At 49.1% G+C, this 25,343-nt stretch overlaps 2 protein-coding genes across 6 annotated transcripts in view; one reads left to right on the plus strand and one right to left on the minus strand.

Moving 5' to 3' along the window:
- Positions 1-3,512, plus strand: part of lama2 (laminin, alpha 2) — a 102,689-nt gene extending 99,177 nt beyond the window's left edge. For 3 of the 4 annotated variants that reach the window (XM_029258218.1, XM_029258216.1, XM_029258217.1), the window contains 6 exons: positions 108-297; positions 453-611; positions 916-1,069; positions 1,587-1,717; positions 2,247-2,469; positions 3,042-3,509. In XM_029258218.1, coding sequence (XP_029114051.1) covers positions 108-297; positions 453-611; positions 916-1,069; positions 1,587-1,717; positions 2,247-2,469; positions 3,042-3,196 — 1,012 coding nt within the window. In that variant the 3' untranslated portion in view covers positions 3,197-3,509. Of the gene's footprint in view, positions 1-107; positions 298-452; positions 612-915; positions 1,070-1,586; positions 1,718-2,246; positions 2,470-3,041 lie in introns of all 4 variants that reach the window. The other variant, XM_029258215.1, reaches the window with a different exon arrangement.
- Positions 3,513-5,627: 2,115 nt separating this feature from the next.
- On the minus strand, positions 5,628-24,310 carry arhgap18 (Rho GTPase activating protein 18). 2 transcript variants are annotated; one of them, XM_018742531.2, is made up of 15 exons: positions 24,105-24,310; positions 17,897-18,093; positions 16,328-16,563; positions 15,712-15,775; positions 15,095-15,249; positions 11,344-11,509; positions 11,148-11,239; positions 10,436-10,513; positions 10,053-10,212; positions 9,872-9,954; positions 9,273-9,479; positions 8,950-9,096; positions 8,421-8,545; positions 7,769-7,824; positions 5,628-7,615 (listed from the first exon to the last, which is right to left on the minus strand). In XM_018742531.2, the coding sequence occupies exons 1-15, from the start codon at positions 24,221-24,223 to the stop codon at positions 7,524-7,526; spliced, it is 1,977 nt and encodes a 658-aa protein (XP_018598047.2). In that variant the 5' UTR covers positions 24,224-24,310; the 3' UTR covers positions 5,628-7,523. The 2 variants fall into 2 exon arrangements, with proteins under 2 accessions (XP_018598047.2, XP_018598048.2); XM_018742532.2 differs by lacking the exons at positions 15,095-15,249; positions 15,712-15,775.
- Positions 24,311-25,343: the final 1,033 nt, after the last annotated feature.

The raw sequence follows: 25,343 nt of genomic DNA on the forward strand, positions 1-25,343 counted from the left end.
AAGGAAGCCCACGCTTCCATGATCCACGTGCCCCAGGTTAAGAACCCTGCTCCAGACTGACCAATCGCAGCAGCCGCTCAAGGCCCCTCCCCCTTTCTCCCACGCAGATTGATCATCGAGTTCGAGATTCGGACAGAGGCAGAGGCGGGCCTGGTGTTCTACGTGGCCAGGATAAACCACGCCGACTTCGCCACCATCCAGCTGAAGGAGGGTATGGCGCACCTGAGCTACGACCTGGGCAGCGGAAACACCTCGGTCAGCGTCCCGCGGATCATTAATGACGGCCAGTGGCACAAGGTGAACGTTGCGCCCTCGGGCCGTTACAACCGAGATTCGCCCAGCCGAAACGGGAGGTCCTTTTGCTCCGTTTGTTCACAAGGCAGATGAGCCCGTTCAGTGAACGCTGCCCCCTAGAGTGCGCTGCTCTAACGGCGCCGCTGTACTCCCGACAGATCCGCGTTTTCAGGGACAAGCAGAGGGGCGTGCTCACCGTGGACAACCGCTACTTCAAACACACCACCAGCCCCAAGAAAGCCGACATCCTCGATGTGGTCGGGATGCTCTACATCGGCGGTCTGCCCGCGAACTACACCACCAAAAGGATCGGTCCGGTACGACGGCCGTCCCGGTGCTCGGCGGGTTAAAGGAAGCAAAGTGTAAAATACTGCGCTGGAAACAAAGACCAAGAGTTTCACAGCCTCTCCGAAGACAAATTGAACCGATCAAAAATCGTTATTTTAAATTAAGTATCTTAAGACAAAACAACCGTACACATAACCTTTATCGTCGATGGATAAACTCCTGAAATGTGTCTCCATCAGTGAGTAATGACCTAAGGGGTTAAGGCATCTCATTGTTGAAAGCTGCAGCCATGCGAACCCCATTTCGAACCCTGTTTTTGTACCTGCGCATTAGGTGGTGTACAGCATCAATGCTTGTATCCGAAATTTCAAAATGCTGAATTCCCTGTTGGACCTGGACAACCCCACCTCAAGCCACAACGTGGGCAGCTGCTACGTCCGCACCGAGAAGGGGGCCTACTTCGATGGCACCGGATACGCCAAAGCAGGTGGGACACAAAGGGGGGGTGGGGGGTGGGGGGCGGCGATGGTCACTTTTACACTAGGCCTGGGTCGTGTGAGCAAAAGGATTCGTGACCTGTGGGGTCAAGCTCAGGCACTGGTTTCATTTTCATCTGTTCTACCTGCAAAAATGAAAGAAAGCAGGTCATGCGCCGCCAATAATATTTCACTCCGTTCAAGCTTTTATCCAAAGTATCATACGATATCTGATCCATTCATCCCACCAGGCATTTTTACTGTAGTAATTCAGAGTAAGTGCCTCAGTAATTTTACTGCAGTAATTTAGGGTAAGTGCCTTGCTTAGGGGTACTATAGCTGAAGGTGGGTTTTAAATCTGTGACCTTTGGGTCCAAAGGCAGCATTTCTAACCACTACGCTAACAGCTGCCTGTAAAACAAAACCTAATGACTCGCACGGTATTCGAAAGGCTCTGACTTTTGGGGTATAACTACGTTTCTGACGCTCTTGACGGATACCCCCCCCATCTCCTTCACCCCTGTCCAGTGGGCAGCTACAGGGTGGGCACCGACGTCTCCATCCAGCTGGAGTTCCGCACCTCCCAGAGCAACGGGGTGTTGCTGGGAGTCAGCAGTCAGAAGATGGACGGGCTGGGCGTCGAGCTGCACAACGGCCAGGTGGGCTGCCTCATCATCCCCCGTAACGTGCGTGTCACAAGTGTGCGTGCCGTGTTCCCGTACGCCGCTGCTCTCCGGCCGCGTTCGACTTGTACTCAGTCTTGGGCGGCACAGTGGCACAGCGGGTAGCTCTAGTGTCACAGCTCCTGGGCTGTGGGTTTGAATCCAGCTCAGTCTGCGTGGAACTGGCACGTTCTCTCTGCGTTTGCGCGGGCTGCTGAAGAACTGGTGACTCTACATTCCCCTTAATGAGCGAACGAGTGCGTGCGACTGCCCTGTGATGGACTGGCGTCCCGTCCCGGGTGTGCCTGCATTAGATAAGCTGTTATTGATAATAGCTGCATGAATGAATGTGCTCGGTCTTTGTTCAGCCAGTGTCACCCTTTCTGGCAGTTACATAAACACGGTAACTGAAAAATTAAAAGGTACATCAAAGCATATGCAGAATTATTTGTATATTTGTGTTCTCCCCGGGAGGTATGGGTAGGGTACAAACCAACTTTATCTCGTTCGTTCATCGTGTCCCCAGCTACTGTTCCACGCAGACAACGGGCTGGGCCGGGTCACAGCGGTGCACCAGCCCGACACGGAGGCAGCCCTCTGTGACGGACAGTGGCACTCGGTGACCGCCCACAAGCTGAAACACCGGCTGCAGCTGATCGTGGACGGCCGGGAGTCAGCGGCAGAGAGCCCTCACGTCAAGTCGACGTCGGCCGATACCAACGACCCCGTCTACGTAGGGGGCTACCCAGGTGGGCCACCAGTAACGGCGCCGTCAGTGAGATCCAAGACCCACCAACCAGTTATTCACAAAGCATCTGCCTTTTAAGCAGCACTCATTTAAATATTTCACTAATTTGTGCTAAAAATATATATTATTTATGTCTTACATTCCACTATTTTTTGTGATTTATTTCAACTTCAATCTGAGTGAAATGCATTATTTTTTACTACATGGATGTGTTTATTCAAACACTTCACTATTTTGGCCACTTCTAGTTTTTCCAGTGAAGCTTTTCACTTTGAGTACCTTGGCCAAGGGTACTGGGGCAGTAGCAGGAACGGGGGCCTGAACCAACAACCTTCTGGTGTGCAGGCCGACTACTTAACCGCAGTGCTGCTTGTTCAACCAATAAGATCTAAAAAAAACTTTTTATATTTAAGAGAAATCAGGAAGAAGACCCTGCTGCCGCCTCCAGTTTTGTGTACATACTGTATGTTTGTACGACGAGCTTAATGAGACACAGAAGCACCAAACTGTTGTGTGATCAAACAGTTCCGTACAGCGGCCTCACCCCTCTCCCCTTCCCGATGTCTGTCTCAGAGGGTCTGAAGCAGTTTGGCCTGACCACCAGGACGTCTTTCAAGGGCTGCATCCGCAACCTAAAGTTGACCAAGGGGTCGAAGGCCCTCGACGTCCAACTCCACAAGGCCCTGGAGCTGCGCGGCGTGCAGCCTCTCGCCTGCCCGTCGAACTGACCCCCCCCGTAGACCTCGGTCTGCCCACGGGAACAGCAGCGCTAGAGCAGCAAAACAAACTATACAAAACTCCCCGGAGTCACCCTCTCGCGCCGGACCTGGGTTCTAACTAGCGAAGTGACTTCTGATCATTTATCCAGCCGTGCACAATGTGTTTGCATGGATCTTCGTGAGGAACCCAGATTCCCCCGTGTGTCCTTAGTTCAGTCCACTGTAGCGCTTGCATGGAGTGATGTTGCTGCAGTGCCTCCTGTACTCCAAATATATTCCTGCTAACGAAACTCTGGCTACTCTGGTGTCTCTTATTATTAACCGTTACTCAGCTGACACCTCTTAGCTTTTTATCATCGTTAATAATTTCTTGAGCAGCGCCAGGTCACGGTAACACAGAGGCAGAAACAGTACACCATACATCAGAAGGGCAAAAGGTGAAAAGGTTACTCTCTCTTACAGGTATGATCATGCATCACTATGTCAGTTTCCAGCAGGGTGTCCAGACGTTCCGGAATTCCTTCGAATAATCACACGGATCAAATGTCAATTTGTCCGAGTACAAGAAAATGAAACGCCTTGGTTATCCACACAGTTACAGAGAGAACTTTGATTGTAGACCGCAGTATTAAATTGCATTTCCTTGCCAAGTAAGTGCGCAATCGCTAAATGTGTCATAACCTCATGAGGAAGCATTTCCGTTTGGACTTTAACGAGAAAATAATGGAGGGAAATTCAAATTCTTTGCTAAAGGTTCTTTGACTGAGTGAACCCTATTCCAGTGACACTGTATAGTTTCACATTATTTGCAGAATAAACGTATTCAAGCGCCCGGAAGAGCTCGTTGCGTCGAGCAGCTTCGGGGGTTTGATCTCGGAATGATACGCCGTTTGATCAAGCGTCGATGCCGGTGCTTACGATGCGTTGAGGGAGAAATGGGATCAGGACTTTGACTCATCTGTTAGTGATGAGGAGCGCTCGCCTACATGTGCCAAAGTCCTCCCTGCCCACACATTTCCTTGCATCCAGGTTTGATGATACTGAGGAAATCTCAGCTGTGCTCTAAATGCAACTCTGCTCCCAGCACTCAGCGATTTACCCATGTACACAGCCGGGTAATTTTGACGGTATTAATTCGAGTACCAAGGTTAAGTACCTTGATCAACGGTTCTATAGTAGGTATGGGACACAAACCCAGTCTTACGGGTACAGCGCACCAACCCTGTACATTTACCCAATTAGCTGACACTTCTCTTCAAAGCACCTTATAATATTCAGGTTACCACAATTATTTATCCATTAATATAGCTGGTAAGTTTACCAGAACAACCTTACTCAAGGGTACCTCAGCTGGAGGTGGGATTCAAACCTGCAACCTTTGGGTCTAAAGGCAACAGCGCTAACCTGCACCCCATCCCACACTGCCCCCTGTCTAGCTGGGACTGTTGCATAGAGGCCTCATGTTCCATTCCCTCTTGCTTCATTGTGAAACCATCCAGTTGAACGTGAGCGTGCCTTTTCCATCCAGACTGTTTTGCAACATGTCTGGAGGGCTACCTTGGAGAAAAGGGGAACGCGGAATCTTGGAAGGAACGCACATCCTCGGCACACGTAATTATTGAGACAATAAAATACAGGGATGTTCCAAATGCTCACAAAGTTTTAGAGATCGAAGTGCTCCGTCTCGTTTCACGAAACCCTAGCGATCGATCGAGGATCCCACTTCCCACATTGACGTTCACAACATTGCCGGTAGGGTTTCAATCGCCAGAATGATGCCGTTTGTGTCAGACGGAAAGCGTGCGGTGCCCGCTCTTCATTGTTCCGCACAGCACAACAAAGAAACCCTTTCTGAATGGAGCTCCTCAACATTAATACCACGCGATGCCCGACCGTTGCCGTGTTTCACGCCAAAAGACAAGTTAAAACTAACGGAACAAGCGAACTCGGCAAGATGCGGACCAAATTCAGATTTGAACCTCAACTCGGGAGCGCGTCTGCACCAGAAGAACAACTGATACGTGTTGAATGGGGGAAACGAGCCGAGTTGCGGCGGCCGAGACGCGACAGTTTGTCTGCAGAGGGGACGGTGATCATCAGGGTGATGGGGCGAGAGGGGCTCTCCTCCGTATGAGGAGAGCGAAGTAAAATGCAACAATTTCTCCCGTTTAGACACTTAAGATTCAATATGCCACCTTCTGCAGTTTTTCCCACTGTGGACCATTTCGCGGTACTGATTGCGGGACACCCCTACTGTAAACAGGGAAAACTGTATGTGATGTCAAAGATGAAACCGCCTGATGTGACCAGGTCCAGGTCCAGCACCGGAAGCACATCTTCACCACGTAGATGCATCATGTAGATCCACCCAGTTTCTGGTGTGAAACTCCACGACGGTCAATAAGACACACAAATATTGGTGTTGGATGCCATCAGATCATTTATTTACAACCGGTATTAGTGGTTAACTTGAGATAGTGCAAAAAAAAAAAACAAACATATACGCTTTAGTGTAAATAAGTACGTTCACAGTGTAAAGTCAAGGCGGGACAAATAAAAATCATGATTTACTCCGTTGCCCCCCATTTCTGCAAGAGACAGAAGAGCAACATTACGGCGAGCAAGGAAGGAGTACGTTTTCGTGTTTCAGGATCAAGTGTCACAAAAATCGGTACCAAGCGTGTTCATTTACAGATTTAATGATTTTTTTTTTTACAAATTTTCTCTCAAGTGTTTTGCTTCTTTTGCCTTGCTGACGTGCTGACCTCCCCGTCTGGGAAGAGATGTCCTCCGATACCAGTTAAAATACACCTGCTTGAACCCAAACTTTCCCGGGTGAGGGGAAAAAAAAAAAAAAAAAAAACAAAGTCTACACCGGAGGAGTTGGTCTGACGAACCCTTGAGTGTTTATAAGAAACAGTGTGTGTGAGCGCAAGAGTTGTGCCCGTGTGGTTCCCACTGGCCAGCACGGAGGAGACAGGGTCATGGTCTGGTGCTGCTTTAGCGCTCGCTGACTTGGTGATGTTCGCCAAGTCCATGACAATCTCAACCAGCATGGCTATCATAGCACTTCACAGGCATGCCCTTCCACGAGGACTATGGCTAATAATGATGCACGACTTCACTTTTCAGCAAGGTGACTACCTGGCTGGATAACTCAAAGTTATACAAGGGCTATCGGGTCAATAAGGAAGGTGAAGGACAACTCGGAGTAATCACCTTGACTTAGAACCATTCCATTTATGGAAAAAAACTAGCTTCAGCAAGTGTACTCAAACTTTTAACTGATGCAAGCACATAAAACTGAATTCTGCGGTGACGTAAGGCACCCAAGTCGATCCCAGTCCCGTCATACCACCATTTACAACACAATTTGGCAGTCGGCATTAGTGAATTCTTTATTTCGCCCAAAAAAAAAAAAAAAAAAGTTTTCCCGTGACTTTCGGCTCGTCGCAGACCCACAAACGGCGCGAGACGGCCCGGCGCCGTGCCACTACATCCAACGGCAACGGAGAAACCAGACTTATCCTTCTAACGGGACAACATAAACGCAGCGTATTTTTGGCTACTTAAAAGCGAAGGTGCTATAATGTGCTCCTGAATTCCGTGTTACAAACCACACATCAAACATGCTTGTGCAGTAGGGATGGAACAAAGTTACCATCGTTTGTTAATACATGTTTACACCCCCAACATTACACTACCATAACCATGAAAATATCCAAAATAATTCGTGAGCAGTAGTTAACAGGTTATTGTCGGGTCACTGCCACGAGCTTCGACAGACTATTCTCAATAAGTAATTTTTCATGTTCATCGGTGTCAGAAAATAGTGGTACGTTGTTTATGTCTACACTCGTTTTCCTGTGCATTTTAAAGAGGACCAGTGATTCGGTTGCTAGGTAACAGCGATGTCATCCAAATACAGCTCCGTTCACCTGAGCCGCGGAGCCACCCCGGTCCAGCGGCCCGTCAGAAAGACCGTAACGGTGAGCGGAGATCACCGGTACAAATCGAAGCCCGTTCCCCGACCGCTCGCCGGGCTTCTCCTGACCTCCCTCGCCACGCGGGCATGTTCCGACACGTTCTAGAAGGGCAACGGGAAAAGGCTCGGTTCCGCAGCATCTCGTCCGTCGCTTGAAGAACGTGCCGGACGATTACCCACGATTGCAGCCACCGCTCGCGTTTCCTTAGTTTACCCGGACACCAAGGTGAGGGGGCACCGCGGCGCCACCGTCCCGCTCGGTCCGACTTCAAAGTAGAATAAACAGTACAAGTTTGGAGCGTCCCCTGGTCCCGCGTAGTGCTCAGGGAGGGGTCGGCGCAGAGCTACGCGTTAGCGCTGCACGGGCCTGATAACCCAGTCCGCGCTGGGGTTCAGTTCCATGAGGTCCTTCATGTAGGCCTCCTCGTCCAAGCACCGCTCGCCTGTTTGAAGAGCAAACCAAAGAGAAGGCTCAGCTGTCGGCTCCCCGAGCTTCAACCACTTTTTGTGCAGAACGGGGTGCGTGTGTGAAGTGAGGAAGTGCGAGGTCTTCCGAGACGGAGCGTAAATGACGTGGATTCATCGGTGGAACTTACTGATGTTGCCTCCAACTTCGTACAGGCTGATGTCCTCCCTCTTCACGGGGTGACCGCTGGAAGAGAAACGCGTCAATGGACGGATGAGCTCTTCCTCTCGCGCGGACCGGGACGGGTCGGGACCGGACGCTTTCTATCCCGTGGATCAGTGGTCGGCACGATCCAACTAACTATCCCTTACTGAACTCTCTCTGTTGTAAGCAGAGCTTGCAGTCCTGTGGGACCGGGTTCAAATCCCCGCCTCGCCACACCACACACCACACCACACCACGGCAGTAAGGAGACCCAGGGAACACAATATGGTACTTCTCCCGTGAGCAGGGCCTCCCCGTTTCTCACACCACCACCAGTGCAGGCTAGTGAGGTGCTGCACTTCCATGGCAAGACCCGATGACTGAGGCCAGTAGGTGGCGCGGTGGTGCTTTGTGTTTAAGAGACCCGAGTTTGAATTCCGCTTAAACTGTAGTGGCTGCGATCAAGGTACTTACCCTGAATTCACACTGTAAAAATTACCCAGCTTACTATGACTAAAGAGGAAGCGAAAAAGAAGACCAAATGAAGAACTTAAATTACTTGTCCTTCCTTTTCTGCGGGGGCAGTTCCGTATATTTTGTACAGCGCGGGGCTGCTAAGGGGTCATGAGCTCTCTGACCTCTCCTGGTTGACGAAGCGGGCGAGGATGTCGGACGCCTGCAGGTCGTTGGTGAGCTGCACCGCCATGGAGATCTTGGAGAACTGCGGGGCCTGAACGCGGATGAATCCCTGAGCGCCGTCCCCCTGCGTGGACAGAGCCAGTTACGGTCGCCCCTTCAACACTCACCGCCGCACAGCCTCAAACATCACGGGAGCATAAAAATCTACCTGCCAGTTCTGCACCAACTAAACACTTTTTTTTAAAAAAAAAAAAATTTGTAGTATTTATGTATTGCTTGATGATTTACTCAGATATCAGTCCATGTGTGACGAACATTATTCTTAACAAGCCGGTTATTGGACTTCTCCACTAAAAAGTAGAAGTGTAATTGCAGAAAATTTCCACTAGGTGTCACAGTTTCCCAGTACAGACACAAATCATTTGTTCAAACTCAAGGCTCCTCTTATTCATTTTGCCCAGTTTCTCTGCTTTTTTTGCCTGATGTTTGCAGCTCTTAGGGTTTAGTCCCTGCTAAACTGAGCCTCACCTCTGCTGGATTTTTCTCCTGCTTGTCGGACTTCTCGCGGTCGTACGCCATCTTCTTCAGGATCTTCCTCATCGCGCGGTCTCTCGACATCTTCTTCTGATTCTCCATGTTCTGCTTTCTCACCTGGTCCATTATGAACTTAGGAATCTGGAACAACCGCTCGAACAAATTGCAACTCCTTTCTACGAAGCGCAGCAAGTAGTACAGAAAAACACAATATCTATCCAATAATATCTAAAGTAGAGTGAATGAAAGAGTTAAGCCGAGCAACGCAGTACTGAAATTTAAATGACATTGACCGAAGTCGCGACAGAGCTGCGTACCGTCCAGAGCAAGTTCTGGTACCGGATTAGCAGTCGGACAATGTTGGCCATCTCGGAGGCCATGTTGAACTCCTGCTGCTCGCTGATCTTGTGGCGGAAGCCCTTGAACATGAAGATGTTGGGCGCCATCACCATGGCGACGTTGTTCAGAGTCATCTTGTTTTGCTCCTTGTGGTCAATGACCCTTTCGAAGAACTCCAAAAGCACCTGAAATGTGTTCAGAAAATGCCGAGGTTCGATCTAGGCTGACCGGTCGGTTTGTCGCGAACGGGTTGAAAGGGAATGAACAGATAAAGGGTTGCAACACCACAGTAGGCTGGACAGCTTGTCACACAGGGGTTAAAGAGAGAGCAGCCAGTTCGACTCTTAAAAAGCCCTAATCTCGTACCCTTCCGTGAGGTACCCAGCAGTATAAACATGGGAAGCACTTCATTGTGTGTCAGTTAAGCAACAAAATAATAATAAAAATGAAAAAGTGCTTTGCAATACTGTAGCAGGACACTAAAGAGGATTATAGACGGTGGCTTGTGATGCGGAAGTAGGTTCCACCACTGCGATGTCATCATTAGCGGACGGTGTCGGGCGGTCGCCGCGGCTACCTTCAGCGTGTCGCGGCTGGCCTGCGGCAGCAGTAGCACCAGCAGGTTCAGTGCCTGCAGCTGCTGCTTCCTGGTGGGCAGCTCTGGCACAACGAGACGAGGCAAGAGCCACCGTTATGAGCGCACTCGTGCTCGGTGTACAGGAGACCCCGTCCCCCTGCCGGTGCCCCCCGTGACTCACTGAGCACGGACGTGAAGGCGCTCAGGTGCTCCACGGTCAGCAGAGGGTGCGGAAGCTCCCGGATGAAGAGCTTGAGCACGCTGGCGGCATCGTGCTGCTTCAGGGTCTCCCAGGCGAATGTGCCCTCATAGAACTTCACCTCCAGCTCCAGGCACATGGCCTGGTTGGGGGGGGGGGGGGTGGCGGAAAAGCAGAGCGTTACTCCCAACTCCCCGTTCCATCCAAACGTCGCCTTCGCCTTTAAACGAGCCTGGGCGACACTCTGAAAACAGGCACAACTCCAGCTAAAAGGTGTTAGACCGACGCAGGAAGCAAGCGAGAGGCGAGGAGCCGTCCCACAAAGGGAAACGCGGCACCTCCTTGCGGCCACACGGGAATCTCACCTTGACTCTTGTGGCCACCCCCGGGATCCGAAGGAGACCTTCAGTATCCAGCCCTTCTTCTTCTATGCGGGAAATTAACTGTGGGGTACAAATGATAGTTTATACTCCTGCTTTCCATAGTAAGAGCAGAGTAAGCAACTCTTAGCGGCAGGGGACTCGGGGTCAGCAAGACGTTTCACTTGAGACAAACCGTGGACAATTTCTCAGCCAAGGAGACGAGTCCAAGATGCTGGCTATAGACTTTGAGAAAAGCAATTCAGGTTCACACCAGTCTCACAGGGTACAAGAGAAGGGTGGTGGAACGAACTACCTCTCTACCTCATAGCTGCTGAATCCCTCCCAGCCTTGAAGAAGGCTCTCGAACCCATCGCTTTCACACACATCTCTCTTCTAACCTCCTGACAGCTACATAAATGAGTCCAACACCATCTGCTACGACTATGTATGCATCTGCTATTTGAATATCGCTTCAAGGCAGCTATTTGACTGGTGAGGACCAGTGAAACGGTGGTTTCGCACCAAGTGGCTGCGCTTTGATAACTGTGTCTATCTGGAGCCCTTCGATGTACAACGTATTTCTCTCTACTGGCATTAGTATGTCACTTTGGAAAAACGCAGCTTCTAAATGGGTAAATGTTCACGGAAGCGAACGAGGATGAGCAACCGTTCGGATGCAGCCATCCTGGTCCAGTCAGAGGATACCGAGGCTCACCCTTTGAAGGATCAGGGGGACTTTAGTCCCCGGTACTCTCTTTTGGTCCTGCTCCAAAAGAGTTGAGAGAGGAACTCCGAAAAGCCCCGACTCTGCAAACAAAAGAACGGCGTCACACGCGCCCCGTCCTTCACCGCAACAAAGCGCACGTTCAACGGTGCCGAGCGTGACGGAGACACGGCGCCGAGCGTTTCACCTTTGAATTTGAGCTTGACAGCCTTGTGGGCCTTCAGGTCGATCGATGCCGTGTCGAACAGCGCCGTCATTTCAATGAGCGCCAGCCGCTGCACCTTCTTCATGTCTGCAGGGCCAAGGTCGCCCACCTTTGTTGTACCGGTCTTCTCTCTGGGTATCCTGAAAGTCTGGAAAATTTAAACAGTACAGAAAGTTTTACCAAAACGCATGAATAACATATTGGGTATTAATTTTGCAATCTCTTCTGACACGTTTGCATTTATTCACTTGACTGATGCTTTTCTCCAAAGTGACTTATATTGTTAAGCTACTTACAATTATTTACTCATTTATAGAGCTGGGTAATGTCGCTGGAGCAATTTAGGGTACGTACCTCGCTCAAGAGCACTACAGCTAGAGGTGAGATTCGAACCTGTGACCTGCGGGCAGCAGCTCTCACCCTAACCCACACGTACGGATCCCTTTTTTCAGAGATGCCACACGCCACTGATGCACGTTGCGATCTTTAGCACCTCTGAAAAAGGTGAATGCACTTGTAAAGCAGACAGAGCACATCGGTCCCCAAGGCTGATGTGTGAAACAGCGTTCAGATCTTCGTTATAAAGTAGAGGCAGTCCCCGAGTTACGAACTTCCAACTTATGTGCAACCCGTACTTGCGAACCACACCGACAGAAGTTGATTTTTTGTCACCCTTAAGTAACAATCAAATGAAAACTTCATAATTAAGCCTATTTTATTCAAAATTAGAGTTACTGTATATACAATGGCTTGTAATAAGAAACGGGCGCTACTTTGCAGCGTGCATCAAAATATTGGGCGTCTACAGCAGTTTGTCGCCTCGTGGGCGGGGTGCGTGAGTCCGAGGTAAAACGGTCCTCCTCCTTTTCCCGTTAAGTGTCTCATGTGTTACTGTATTTGGCTTTCTCTTTTTTTTTTTTTTTTTTTTGCTTTTACCCTCTTAACCATGGTACCAAGGCATAAATGTGATGCAAGTGATGGTGATGCATCCAAAACAAAGGAAACGATCACGATTGAAACTAAAGAGGAAATTATGAAGTGAAAGGTGAAATGTCAACGAACAATGGAAAAGTGAACATTAAAGCTTCTTTAATGTTTTGCGCACGCGCGCACACACACATTTATACACGCGCTGTCCCTCTGTCCGAGAGAGCGCTCGGCCACAAAAAGACACTTCTTCCCCGTTGCGGAATCTTGCTCCAGACCACGATTTCGGATCCTCGCCTCCGTTCTCCGTCAGTACGCCGATCGACCGACCATTCGCCCATCCCTGACCACGAGAACACGTCTAATCCTTTGACTCTGAATAAACGATCCTGCACTTGGGTCCAGCCTCCTCTGTTCATCATGACAGTAGAAATATTTATCTCTTTCTATGGCGGTCTCTATAAGTATTGTAGTTACATTTATTATATCATTACATTGTATTATATTACATTTATTCATTTAGTTGACACTTTTCTCCAAAGTGACTTACAACATTAAGGCTACAATTATTTACCCATTTATACAGCTGGATAATTTTACTGGAGCAATTCAGGATAAGTACCTTGCTCAAGGGTACTACAGCCAGAGGTGAGGCTCGAACCTGCGACCTTTGGGTCCAAAGGCAGTAGTTCTAACCACTATGCTACCCTATTATAATTATTTATTATCAGTATTATCATCATTTCTACTGTATTCTTATATTTAGGATGTTTTAGTATATCCAAAGAGTTTCTTTAATGTGTTTTATGTATAGAAAGGTACACAACATACCATAAACTATGAAAAACATTTGACAAACTCACATTAGATACCCACCATACCTAACTAATCAGACTCAAAGACAGACTGAGGGCATGGAACTCGCTCGTAATTCAGGGACTGCCTGTACAATTCTGCGAATGAAGTGGTAAATCCTTCAACCAGCAGCGACACCTTCATCACTCTGCTCGCTCAAGCCTATTTCATTACACAACTTCATTTTCGAAGGCGCAGGTGTCGTAGTGGTGAGAGCCGTCTTTGCGCTTGAAGGTGCCAGGTTTAAATGCCACCTAATTAAATACCCTTCAACAAGGTACTTACCCCAAATTTCTTTAAAAAAAAAAAAAAAAATACCCAGCTACATAAGTAGGTAGAACGGCGTAAAGAGCTGAGGCTGTAAACTAAACAGGTAGATATCGGATCGAATCAAGCTGGAACTCTCAACAGAACATGATAAGGCTGAGGTTATCATACTTTGGACATATCGTGCGAAGGTCAGACTCTCCTAAAAAGACAGTAATGCTTGGGGAAGTTCAAGGGAAAAGAGGAAGAGGACAATTTCCACCATCCAGAGTCAACGAAACCCTTTCGACACTGAAGACGCATGTGGAGGACCAAGGTTTCAGGAGCAACCGTATTTATGGGGTCGACAAGAGTTAGCACAGACCTGACGGCACTTAACAACACCAGGCCGGCATTACAAGTCGCTTCGGAGAAAAGCATCAGCTAAACAAACAAATGCAAAAGTATTTTTTCCACTCAAAGACACACACACACAGGCTGAAACCACTTATCCCAAGCGGGGTTGCGGCAAGGCCGGAGCGTAACGCAACATCACAGGGCGCAAGGATGGGGGGGGGGGGGGGGGGCACACCCAGGACAGGATGCCAGTCTGTCGCAAGGCACCCCAAGCGGGAATCGAACCCCAGACCCACCGGAGAGCAGGACCCGGTCCAACCCACTGCACCACCGCACCCCCTCTTCCCACTCAAAGACAGAAGTCTAATTTCACAAGTGTCATTCCCAACTCTGCCACCAGGTGTCACCCAAAATGCTACTCGGAGAACTAACAGTGGTAACCCCTATATTACATTTTTTACACACACACACACACACACACACACACACACACACACACACACACACACACACACACATTTTCAGAACCGCTCATCCCATACAGGGTCACGGGGAACCGGAGCCTAACCCGGCAACACAGGGCGTAAGGCCGGAGGGGAAGGGGACACACCCAGGACGGGACGCCAGTCCGTCGCAAGGCACCCCAAGCGGGACTCAAACCCCAGACCCACCGGAGAGCAGGACTGCGGTCCAACCCACTGCGCCACTGCGCCACCGCACCCCCCACTCATATTACATTTACATTAGATTTATTTGTTTAGCTTATTTACCATTTAGCTTTACCATTAACAATGATAAGATACAACTATTTACACATTTATAGAGCTGGTTAATTTTTGCTGGCGCAATTTTACTGTAAGTACCTTGCTCAAAGGTACTACAACCAGAGGTGGGAATCGACCCTGTGACCTTTGAATCCAAAGGCTAAGTAGCACCAACTACTACACTACCAGCTGTCCTGCACTACATTGTATTTCATTTCTTCTGTCAAAACTCAGCTCATATTTTTATTACCTATATACCAAAAAAGTTGAAAAACTACATATGTAATATGATTTTTTTTTTAAAATCCAATTTACAGTGCAATGACAGTAGTTTTCCTGATTCGCGTGCTGACATCAGCAACGAACAGCATCACTGAAAATGCACATCTGTTTAAAAATCAGCTATGAAAACGATGGGAAAAACATCCCTCTTGGCTACAGAAACTCGCACAGCTCGGTTTCAGATCGGCAGCTGCGCTCCGTGCCACGCACGGAAGAACGCTTCCTTGTTTTCCCGTTTAAACTTTGCACAGAAGGAACACCTCGGCGTATCCGCCCCCGCGTTAAACATTAATTCCGCTCACCGGCAACTTGTCGTCAGCATCGCTCGGGGCTCCGCCACCCTTTGTCCCCTCCTTGTACACGAGGGCCTGCTCCGAGAAGGAGGCTTCGAGGTCGACGTGCGTCTCCGACCGCGCCGCGATGCCCTCCCCGTTTTCGCAGACGCTGCCGGCCTGTCCTGCGCACGAAGAACCGCGAAGTTCAGCTCATTGAGAGTCAGCAGTTCGGAAAGCAAAATCCGGCTGCTCTAATCACAATCCCCAGTGACCGTGACGGCGTTTATTGTCCGTTTTTAACTCCGAGGGCATCGACGAGACACTCCGCTCGCGTCTGAGAAACGCCTCGTCTTGTTGCGTCCCGAGCCAGGGCAACGAACGGACAAAGGGGCGCCTATGTGAAAGGTCAGGGGTCATCTGAGCCACAGGCCTTCCTGCCTAACGTAGGCAAGCGGGGGGGGACCTCAGCTCGACGCCCTTGCGAGTTCAGTTTTGGTACAGAGTAACAGAGCGTGAGCCCTTAGAAACATTTCACCGAAAGGTGCCGTGCCGAGCGGTCGCACGACAGCTCTCTCGCGTTGCGACGACAAACAAACACAACTCCCCTCCGTTGCTCCGCGCACCGGCATCTGACACACGCATACCGTCCGAGGAAACTTCTCCTTTTCCGTTTTCGCTTCTCTTTGCTGGCAGAGCTTCACCCTTGAGCTGAAGAACAAAATGCAGTCTTATCCTCCCATCGTAAACAAGATATTACATCTCATAGCCAGCAGGCGGCGTGCCGGTTGGCGCCCTGGCCTTGCATTCCGAAGGTCCTGGGTCTCAATCCCCTCCTGCTGTAGTGCATTTAATCAAGTTACTTACCCTGCACTAATATAGTAAGATACCCTGCTGTATGAATGGGGGTTGTAAAGCTGATTATCTGACATTATATCTCATTTTGGACAAAGGAGTCATGAAAAAGGTTGGTAAAAATACCCATAATAATAACAACAATAATGCTCTATTTTTACACCAGGATTCCGGTGGCAATTTCTCTGCTTGCGAAATATTTATAGTTCCGTAAACTTACACCACAAATGTAAAATTCTCCACAGAAAGCTTTATAAAAAAAAAAAAAAAAAAAAAAAATTACCATGAGAAACTTAATTGCAATGCATAATCAGTATCAACGCTAACGTGTATTTGTGATACAGGGACACCGCACCGGATCACCGGATCACGATCAGGAGGTGGACGGGTGTTCGGTGTCACACCCACCTTTTCCCCCTGTGAGCTCGGAGGCTTGAAGATGTCCCGCACATCAGGGACCTGGTGCTGCTTGTTCTTCTTCCGCAGCGTCTGCTTGACAGTCTCCACCCTCCTCTGGACTGCCGCCGCCTGCGTCCGCGTCAGCGTCGACAGCAAGGACATGGTGTCCTCCGGGACCGCGACCGACTCATCGAACAGGGTGGCCAGCCCTGCCTCGGCAAGCCACGCCTCCTCCTGTTCTCCCTCTGTTGGTGCACAGAGCAGAGGGTGTGGCAAAGCATCTAGCCCCGCCCACCCCTTCAGCCACACCCACCGCTGAAGGACTGAACAATAGACTAGCGTGACAAGGACAGGCAAACCGACCGAACGCTGCTGTGCCCACAACACATGCTGACGGACAAAACAGGTAGTGTTGACACAAGGCCAACGGACGCCGGGGGTGGATGGTGTTACGCACAGGAAGAGATGACGGTTGCTGCTTCTCTCTGTCCAGACGAGTGACAAAGGAGGCTCTGAATGTCAGAGACTGACAGATTTGGATATTCACTGTAGAACTGATGACATATTAACGTGGTTTGACAAGGACTGTAAAACAAAAGGAAATTACCCACAATGCACTTCCACTTTGCGAACTACACTGGCTCCTCATCTTATGAACACAACAGGGACCAGGAGTCTCCCAAGTCAGTTCTACCCCTAAGCAGCAATCAACAAAAGCTAAATAAGACGAACACTTTATATAGCACCTACAGTATGAGTCTCAGATATTGCTATAACAAATAAAACCACTTCAAGCCATTAAAAGAAAAAGCATAAAAACTGAAATGTATTAAATAAAAATATGCAGTCTCTACAAACACCTATTCAGTGCTCACAGCTGGCCTTTTCATCCCATAAACACGTGCAGCGTTTCTCTTCTTCTTATAGATCCCAGAGCACCAAAGACAATCTGCGAACACTGTGAAAGTGTGTTGGATTAAGGTGGTCTCACATTCCTATTCTGTTCAGGGCCTATTTATTACCATGCATAGCCATGCAAATGTACGGAAATAGGCAAGGGAAAAAGATACATTAAAATATATAGGTAAACCGGAGGGCATGGTGGCACAGTGGGTTGGACCGGGTCCTGCTCTCCGGTGGGTCTGGGGTTCGAGTCCCGCTCGGGGTGCCTGGCGTCCCGTCCTGGCGTCCCGTCCTGGGTGCGTCCCCTCCCTCTCCGGCCTTTCGCCCTGTGCTGCCGGGTTAGGCTCCGGCTCCCCGCGACCCCGTATGGGACAAGCGGTTTCAGGTGGCGTGTGCGTGCGCGCGAAATGTGTATATAACTAAACTTGAAAATATTTACATCATCGAAAATTTGTAACTCAAAGAGCCGGTATTCAAATATTGCGCCTTTGTAGAATTCTTCCAAGGTCCAAAAGCGTAACTGTAAAGGTCAGAGAACTACTGTTGTGTTTTACTGCGATACAATCGTGCGTGTCAAATGCAACAGCTCTGACAATAACAGTGTAACCTCTGCAAGGGTGGTGGGTTCGCTCCAAAACTTCCTCTGCGGGAGGGACGGCGGGGGTGAGCTCGTACCATCGGGAACCTTCAACTGCACCTCGTCCTGCTGCTCCGCATCGCTCCCGCTGCTCTGGTGGATATTCTCCACCTCCTTCCAGTAGTCATCCAGCGACAGCTCGTCCAGGGAGTCCTGCGAGGCGCAGCGGTCGAGCGCCGCCTTCCTCCGGGCGTTTCTGGCAGGGCTACGGACGATGCGGTGGCCCGTCTTGCAGCTGCGGAGATGGTCGCGCAATGGGTTATCGAGGGACGATTAGGAAGCGGCTCAATCGGTGCTTGAATCCCTTGCTTTTCCGTGGATGAATACGAAGGTACATCGTGCCGATTTATCCGACTTGCTACGCAAAGCCATACTCCGCAAACCGTTTTACTGCAGAAAGTTATCTGGCGAAGCAGCTAAGATCAGCACACTTCCTCAAGGTTACACCAGCTATCCCGGGACCTTGGACCCGCAATCTTTAGAAGCAAATTGAGCGTCTTGGCCAATTAAGTTCCATACAGGGTATATCCTGGCCGCTTACGTACCGTCCGCCGGGACCGAGATAACAGGGAGTTCGGCGGTAACGTGGAAAAAGGCTTCTGAGTCAAGAATGTGTCACAAATGCGCTGAACTCAAAGTCCTGGCTAGAATGAGGTCATGGTTGAGGAGGAACGGCGAAGCTGCTGGAACCGTACTTCAGAAACGACACATCAGACACATGGAATGCTGGATTCAACGCAGCAGTAACGACTGTTACTAATATTATATTTTTGTTTAGCTGTAGCCTATGCGAGGTGTGTACGCCAAGCTACGTCAAATTTGATTTGCATTATAAATTACACTTTGCGCTACATTATAAATTATACCGATTTATTTTGTGTATTATAATACCAATTTAACAAAAAGTAAAAAATCTGTCCTCTCCACAAACTCCTATTCAATGCTTGACCGTTGACCGACCGGTCTCCTAAACACGTGCAACGTTCCTCTTGTTATTCATCAGCAACACCGCGCACACACAAAACACAACTTGTAAACACTGTGGAATTGTATTGAATTTGGTGGGGGGTCATAGATTCCAATTCCGTTCAGGGCTCTTTACTGCCATCTATAGGCTCGGAGGGTAAACACAGGGCACGTTTGCTCCGCTTGCTCCAGGTATTCAGCCGGTTCACTTCTACAGTATCAGTTCTGGGAAAGTATCTTGCTCAAGGATGCTGCAGCTGGAGTAGGGATTCGAACCCGTGTCCTTCGAGTGCAAGGCAACAGCTCCCCAGTACAAAACCCACTACTCATATAATAACTAGCAATCTCTGCCAATCTCCCCACTCTCTAGTAGTTTAAAAAAAAAAGCGGTACTCCGGGCTATGACTTGGACCAGTCTGAAAGGATCATACTGCTTCCGGGGGAAGGGACATCCCCCCCCCATCTTTGACCATGTCATAGGTCTCTGGTCCCTCTGATCTCAAGCACCGACCCGGCTCGTATTTAACACAAGGCCCACGGCTGTTTGCTCTTCGACATCAGTTCGGGAATGTAAAATTCATTACAGGCCTGAAGTGGAGCAGAATCCAGAACCTGGATCCCTGTCTCAGCTCTGCTCTGCCAGTTAAATCTCGTTCGTGCACAAAGGTCAAACAGAAGCAAAAATAAATCCTGAAACCTCAGCAGTTCCGCACTCCCGGAACGGGCGGCGCTTACGCGGCCCCGGCCGCGGCTCGGCCCATCTGGGTCAGATGAGGCTCCCGCCGAGGCGGGCTGCGCACAATGGCACCGCTTCAGAGAGCAGGAATTCCACGAGGAACAACTACGGCACGTAGGACCCGTCCCAAACCGCGTTATTAACATAAAGGAGAAATAAATGAGGGAAAAAAAAAAGAGAGAGAGAAGGAGACTCTCTGTTTGCCACTGCCTGGAGGACCAAAGCTGGATATGAAATTATTGAATATTGAATTTTCCGTGTGAAAAAAACAGGCCGACAGCAGGGTAGCCGGTCGACGGGCATCACCGAGTAACGAACAAAAGGGGAAAACCGGCGGCCCGGACTCGGCTGCCGGGCGTGTAAAATGAGTCGGCCGCAGGCGCGGGCAACAGGAAGTACGGGGGGTGTCGGTAACAGACGACATTTTAAATGCATGACGAACAGAACAGCTTCTCAGCTCTGAAACACTGGGAAGCGAGCACTTCTCCACCGTTCGTTCACCTGCGAACGCCTTGGCGCTAAATTACAAGGGCGCCGCAGCCGACGCAGAGGGAGGGAGCGTCACCGGAGTCCCCGGCACGGGACACGGACATCGTTTCGGGGAAGGACACGAGAAGCAACACACGGAACAATGGAGAGGCACACACCAGCGCACACACACACACACACGTCTTCAGAATGACATCAAAAACAAACCCTCAGTCCTTGAATGAGTAAACAATTGCCAAAAAAAATTACATGTAAGTAGAGACCAAAGAAAGTAACAATGAAGAAACACGACATCTCTTCAAGAAATCGTGCAGCAAAGAGTAAGCGAAAGCAAAAACGTTGTCATCTCAAAAACAGCAGACGTATCGAAATGTAAAAAACGCGTTATACGTTTACTCATTTCGCCGACACTTTTCTCCAGTGTAACTCACAATGTTAAGTTACATACATTTACCCACCCATTTATACTGGAGTAATTTAGGGTAAGTACCTTGCTCAAGCATACTACAGCTAGGGGTGGGATATGAACCTTCAACCTTCTGGGTGCAAAGGCAGCAGCTGTGACCACTACACTACCACCACCTGCCCCCGTTTTAAAAAAATATGTTAATATATTATATTGAAACGCGTAAAAGGGGGTCGTGCCTTTCTAAGCTTTATGGAAAATTATTTTTTCTGTTACATAAAAACTACGGTATTCCTCGGTCAGTCTCTACAGACGTGACCACGTACCGAAAAGGTTTTACATAGAGCGTTTCCATAAAGTTCCGAAAGGCACGGCACCTTTAACGCGTTACGCGAAGTCGCGGGTCAGCAAACCTACAAAAGAGCCCCGTTGTAATATTCGTTTCAAGAGCGACTGCGCGCTTTTTAAATGCGAACCGTACGCTGACGTTAAGAAGCTACGAACGAACACCTCCGAAACAGCCCGATCCCCAGGGAGAAAAGTCGACGGGGCTCCGAGGAGGAGGCCGTTCGGACGCGCGGAGGATCGGCCCCGTCTGGAGGACAAGCAAAGTCAAGTAGACTTTTAACACGCATAAAACAAATGTTGTCTCAGACCCATTGAAAAGCAAAGGTCAGACAATCTGCGGACTCCCTGGGCGACTAACACCAGGCGCACAAAGGAGAAACGGGAAACAAGCTCCCCCGTTCCCTCCGGGGCGCCGCCTAATAACTCTGTTCGCTCGACAATGGGTCCGAGGGGCGGCGCAGAGCCGCCCGTTCGCAGCTGGAGCGTGCATCGATTCTCCGGGGCAACAGCAAGACCCCGTGCATACTACACTGGGCCACCAGGTGGCGCAGCGGTTGGAGCAGCTGCTTTGCAATAAATAGGACCCGGGTTTAAACTGCTGCTCTGGCTGTAGCGCCTCCGATTGAGGTACTTCCCCTGAATTAGTACAGATACAATTATCCAGCTCCATAAATGGGTGAATGGGGGCAGCTGGTAGCATAGTGGTTACAGCTAGTGCCTTTAGACCCAAAGGTGTAGGTTTGAATCCCACCTCGAGCTGTAGTAGCCTTGAACAAGGTACTTAGCCTAAATTGCTCCAGTAAAATTACCCAGGTGTACAAATGGATAAATTACTGTAAGCAGTGCAACACTGTGAGCAGCTTTGGAGAAAAGTGAGAGCTAGAAGAACGAAAAACAGTAAAGGCACAGGAACTGCAATCAGCCAGACACAAAAGCAGGTTTTTTTTTTTTTTTTTTTTTTTTTTATAAAAAAAAAAAAAAAAAAAAAAAAAAAAAAAGACACGATAGCACATGTACCACTCATTCCCTGCTGATTCACATGATAACATCCACACTGCATTATTAAAACACTCGCGGTATTTCAACAAGACTGGCCTTGTCCGACATTTAACGATGTTCCGGAAGCGGCACGTTCTCGCCATAGACGCGATTCGACAGCAAAAGCCCACATAATTCCGCCAGCATCCCGGTCAAGGACGATGAGGTTTAAGATTCCTAGGTGGACCCTCCTGCTGAGCAATGCTGGAACATTCCCTACGGCTCTGGAAAAACACAAGCAAATCTCTACTTTAAGAGGGTACGCAACGGCTTCGGTTTCCAAGTGACCCAAAGGGACGCGTTAAACTCCGACCCGGGATCCAAACCGCGGTAAACAGGCCAAAACGAGCTCTCTGCTCGGGCAAGCTCCCATGAACCCGAAGCATGTCTGGCCACCAGAAGTCGAGGAGGCTCGTCTGGTCTAATCCATTGTACAACGAGCCAACTGGGCCAATCAAAGCAACGCCGTTTACGAAGGGCCCAAACACTGCTCGCATTTCCTCTTCTACCCGTTTTATCAGAGTTTTAAAGATGATCCAATTACAGGAAGCCTGTATTTTGTCAGTAAACAATAAGTACAGCAGATTCATTAAGTCCGGCAACTTTAAAGAAAATATTTGGAAGACAATAAGTGCAGATGAACCGCAAGTTTAACAACATTCAGCAGCGTAAGCGTTGTCATCGGGGGACTACAAATGACACGTAGGAGCCAGGGCACCATGTTCACAAACATTGATTTTTGTTCCACAAATCAGGATATTTACACTGCATGTTTATGCTTCCAAAGGTATTCTAGGCAGGTGGTCTGAGTGGACATGTTGTTATAATTACACCGGACTATATGAAATACATAAAAAATGCAAACTCGGTAACGTGGGTGGCAGCAAACTGCTGAGGAGGATATTAAGCACATCAGGATTTAAGCTTGAACTTTCCCTCGAAACTTGAGATCCAAGGCGATGAAAAGCAGGAAAAAGCAGCGGATGCCTTGCTGAGCTCGTATAGGGTGACCATACATATTGCATGTGATACATAAAGCAGATGACATGATTGTTTTGTTAATTATTCGCTGTATCCAATACGCACACGTGTTGGGGTTCCGCTGGGTTCGAGAGAAACGAAGGCGGCCCAGAGGCGTGACTACAAAAGACAAAAATTAATCACACTCAAACACACACACACACACACGGAGCACATTAAACCAACACACCCTTTCTTAGTACAAGGCCCACCTGTGACTGAGTACACAAATCATATCATCACATCACTATCACGGTAGCAAACACACGCAAGCAAATTCATTATCGGGTTTGCCCAACAATGTAGAGCAAGACTTTATAAATAATGCACCGTTTAAAAACAGCATCCGCCTATAAACGACAAGAAAGGTTGAAACATGTCAAGCTGCTATTTACGGTTAGAGGCCGAGTGTACTTTTAGAACGTCCCATATCGATAGCGGGACAATTCACTGAGCTTCTAGGCCTTAAAAAAAAAGTTATTAAGAAGAGATGGCGCATCGAGCATCTGCTGGAGTATGGAAACTCACACAAAGAGCAATGATCTTTCATAGGAGCCTTGACATTCCCGTGTGTGTGTGTGTGTGTGTGTGTGTTCACCCCAATTTCACATGCAAGAGCAGCAGCTGCCAGCGCCAGTCCGCTAAGGGCCACAGGGACAGATTCTCCCGGGTGCCACCCAGGGGATGCCACCTGGGGAACAGGGGGACACAGCTGGCAGATGGTGACACCTGCACACCCCACCAGCAGACTGCAAAAATGGCAACAAATCCCACCTTCGCTTCGGGGTGTGGTGGGGTGAAAAAGTCTAATTTCACATTGCACAGGACTCAGGAGGAAGTTTTACTCCTGGACTGCATTCATCTTGGATCAGTCATTGACCACATTAACCACAAGCATAAATAGACGCACAAATGACTCATGTCAGAAATGAGTATGTAACGTGTCATCTACATATATATTTTTTTTAATGCTCACAGTGGTTTTTAACGTTCAAACTCCAACTAATAACAATACAAGGGGGATACAAAACAGCTAAAGCAGTTTCATTTAATTTAATCACACGATATCGAAACCTGCAGCGGTTACACTGTAGCGCAAGCGGGAGAATGACGTCATCGCACGCGGCGCAAGCAGTCACTCACTGGACCTTTGAACGTCACACCTCACACCTGTGCGCAGGAGCTCTCGGCGGATCGGAGCGACAACAACGGAACACGGCAGCAGCAGGAGACTCCGGCCCACCTGGCTGGAGAGCCCGTTGCTCCGTCTGCGCAGCGCGTCCCCCCCGCGGGCGGCAGGGCTTCGCTGTTGCTGAAGTAGGCAGTCAAAACCACCCCATCTTCGTCCTGCTGTCGACTCATGTCGCCCGCCGCATTCTCCCAGCAGTGGCTGTGGCAGTTTTCCTCTCCTCGTTCTTCGCCGATGTGAACGATTAGCGTGCGAGCGGCTCCGCCCAGCTCCCCTCGCAGATGCCCCGCCCATCGCCCCGCCCATCCTTCGCTAAACTGGCCTAGCGGAATCAAAGTGGGCGGGCCCAGAAGGCACTCGCTGCCCAGTTGAAATAGGCGGGCTCCGGATGGGCGTGGCCACTGGTAAACCTCTGTGTAGCGCACATAGGGGTAAGTCAGAAAAGGCGGAGTCTCAGTTGTAATAATACACTGTTTAAAGTGGGCGGAGTCACTGCCCGCGAACTCTTTCGGCGGGGCGGACTGGGGGGTTGTTTGTTTCTGGGTCAGATTGTGCAGTCGAGCGGATATAATACAGTATGTTATGTTTTCTTTTAATGAACGCCTGACCTGACCTTCTCACTATTCTCATAAACTGAAACGATAGATTGATATATAATATATCTTTCAGTCTTATTACTTTTATTGCGCTTCTCTTTGTTTAGTGACATTGTTTTTCATTTTCAGTTTTCCTGAAACCGTCTGAAACTTTTTGCTGTCAGTTCCGTTTACAAAGGTGACAAATTAACTAGATAATCTCGTGTCAGTAGATTATTGAAGGTTCTGGCATTCCTATATCTTATAAAACATCCATAAACTAAGACCATAAAAAGCATTTCTCTGAACCTCAGACGTATAAGTGACAGCAACAACAGTTTATTTATATCTTTATCTTTATTAGCTTTATTTATAGCACTCACAGTTGCTATCCGCTTCATGCAACACTATTTTACAACAAAAATCATTATTGAAATGGTGAATAGACGATCACCTGGTGAGTGTCACCCGATCAACATCGACCATAATCGTTCACGCTTATGGAATGCTAGTCAGTGGCTTTTCGCACATCCAACAGCGCCCCCTGCCGTCCGTCTGCTACAACCGCATCGCCTTTCGTCCAACAGCGACCCCAAGTGTTCGTGCGACGCCACCCTCTGGTTGTGTTCAACATCGCCCCCTGCCGTTTTCTCAGTGAAGTACTTCGTACATCCCGTCTTTCGCAAAACGCGCTTGTTGAACAGAAATGGATGGATGT

This window comes from Scleropages formosus, chromosome 1 (assembly GCF_900964775.1).
Source record: "Scleropages formosus chromosome 1, fSclFor1.1, whole genome shotgun sequence".
In the NCBI taxonomy this organism is placed as follows: domain Eukaryota; kingdom Metazoa; phylum Chordata; class Actinopteri; order Osteoglossiformes; family Osteoglossidae; genus Scleropages; species Scleropages formosus.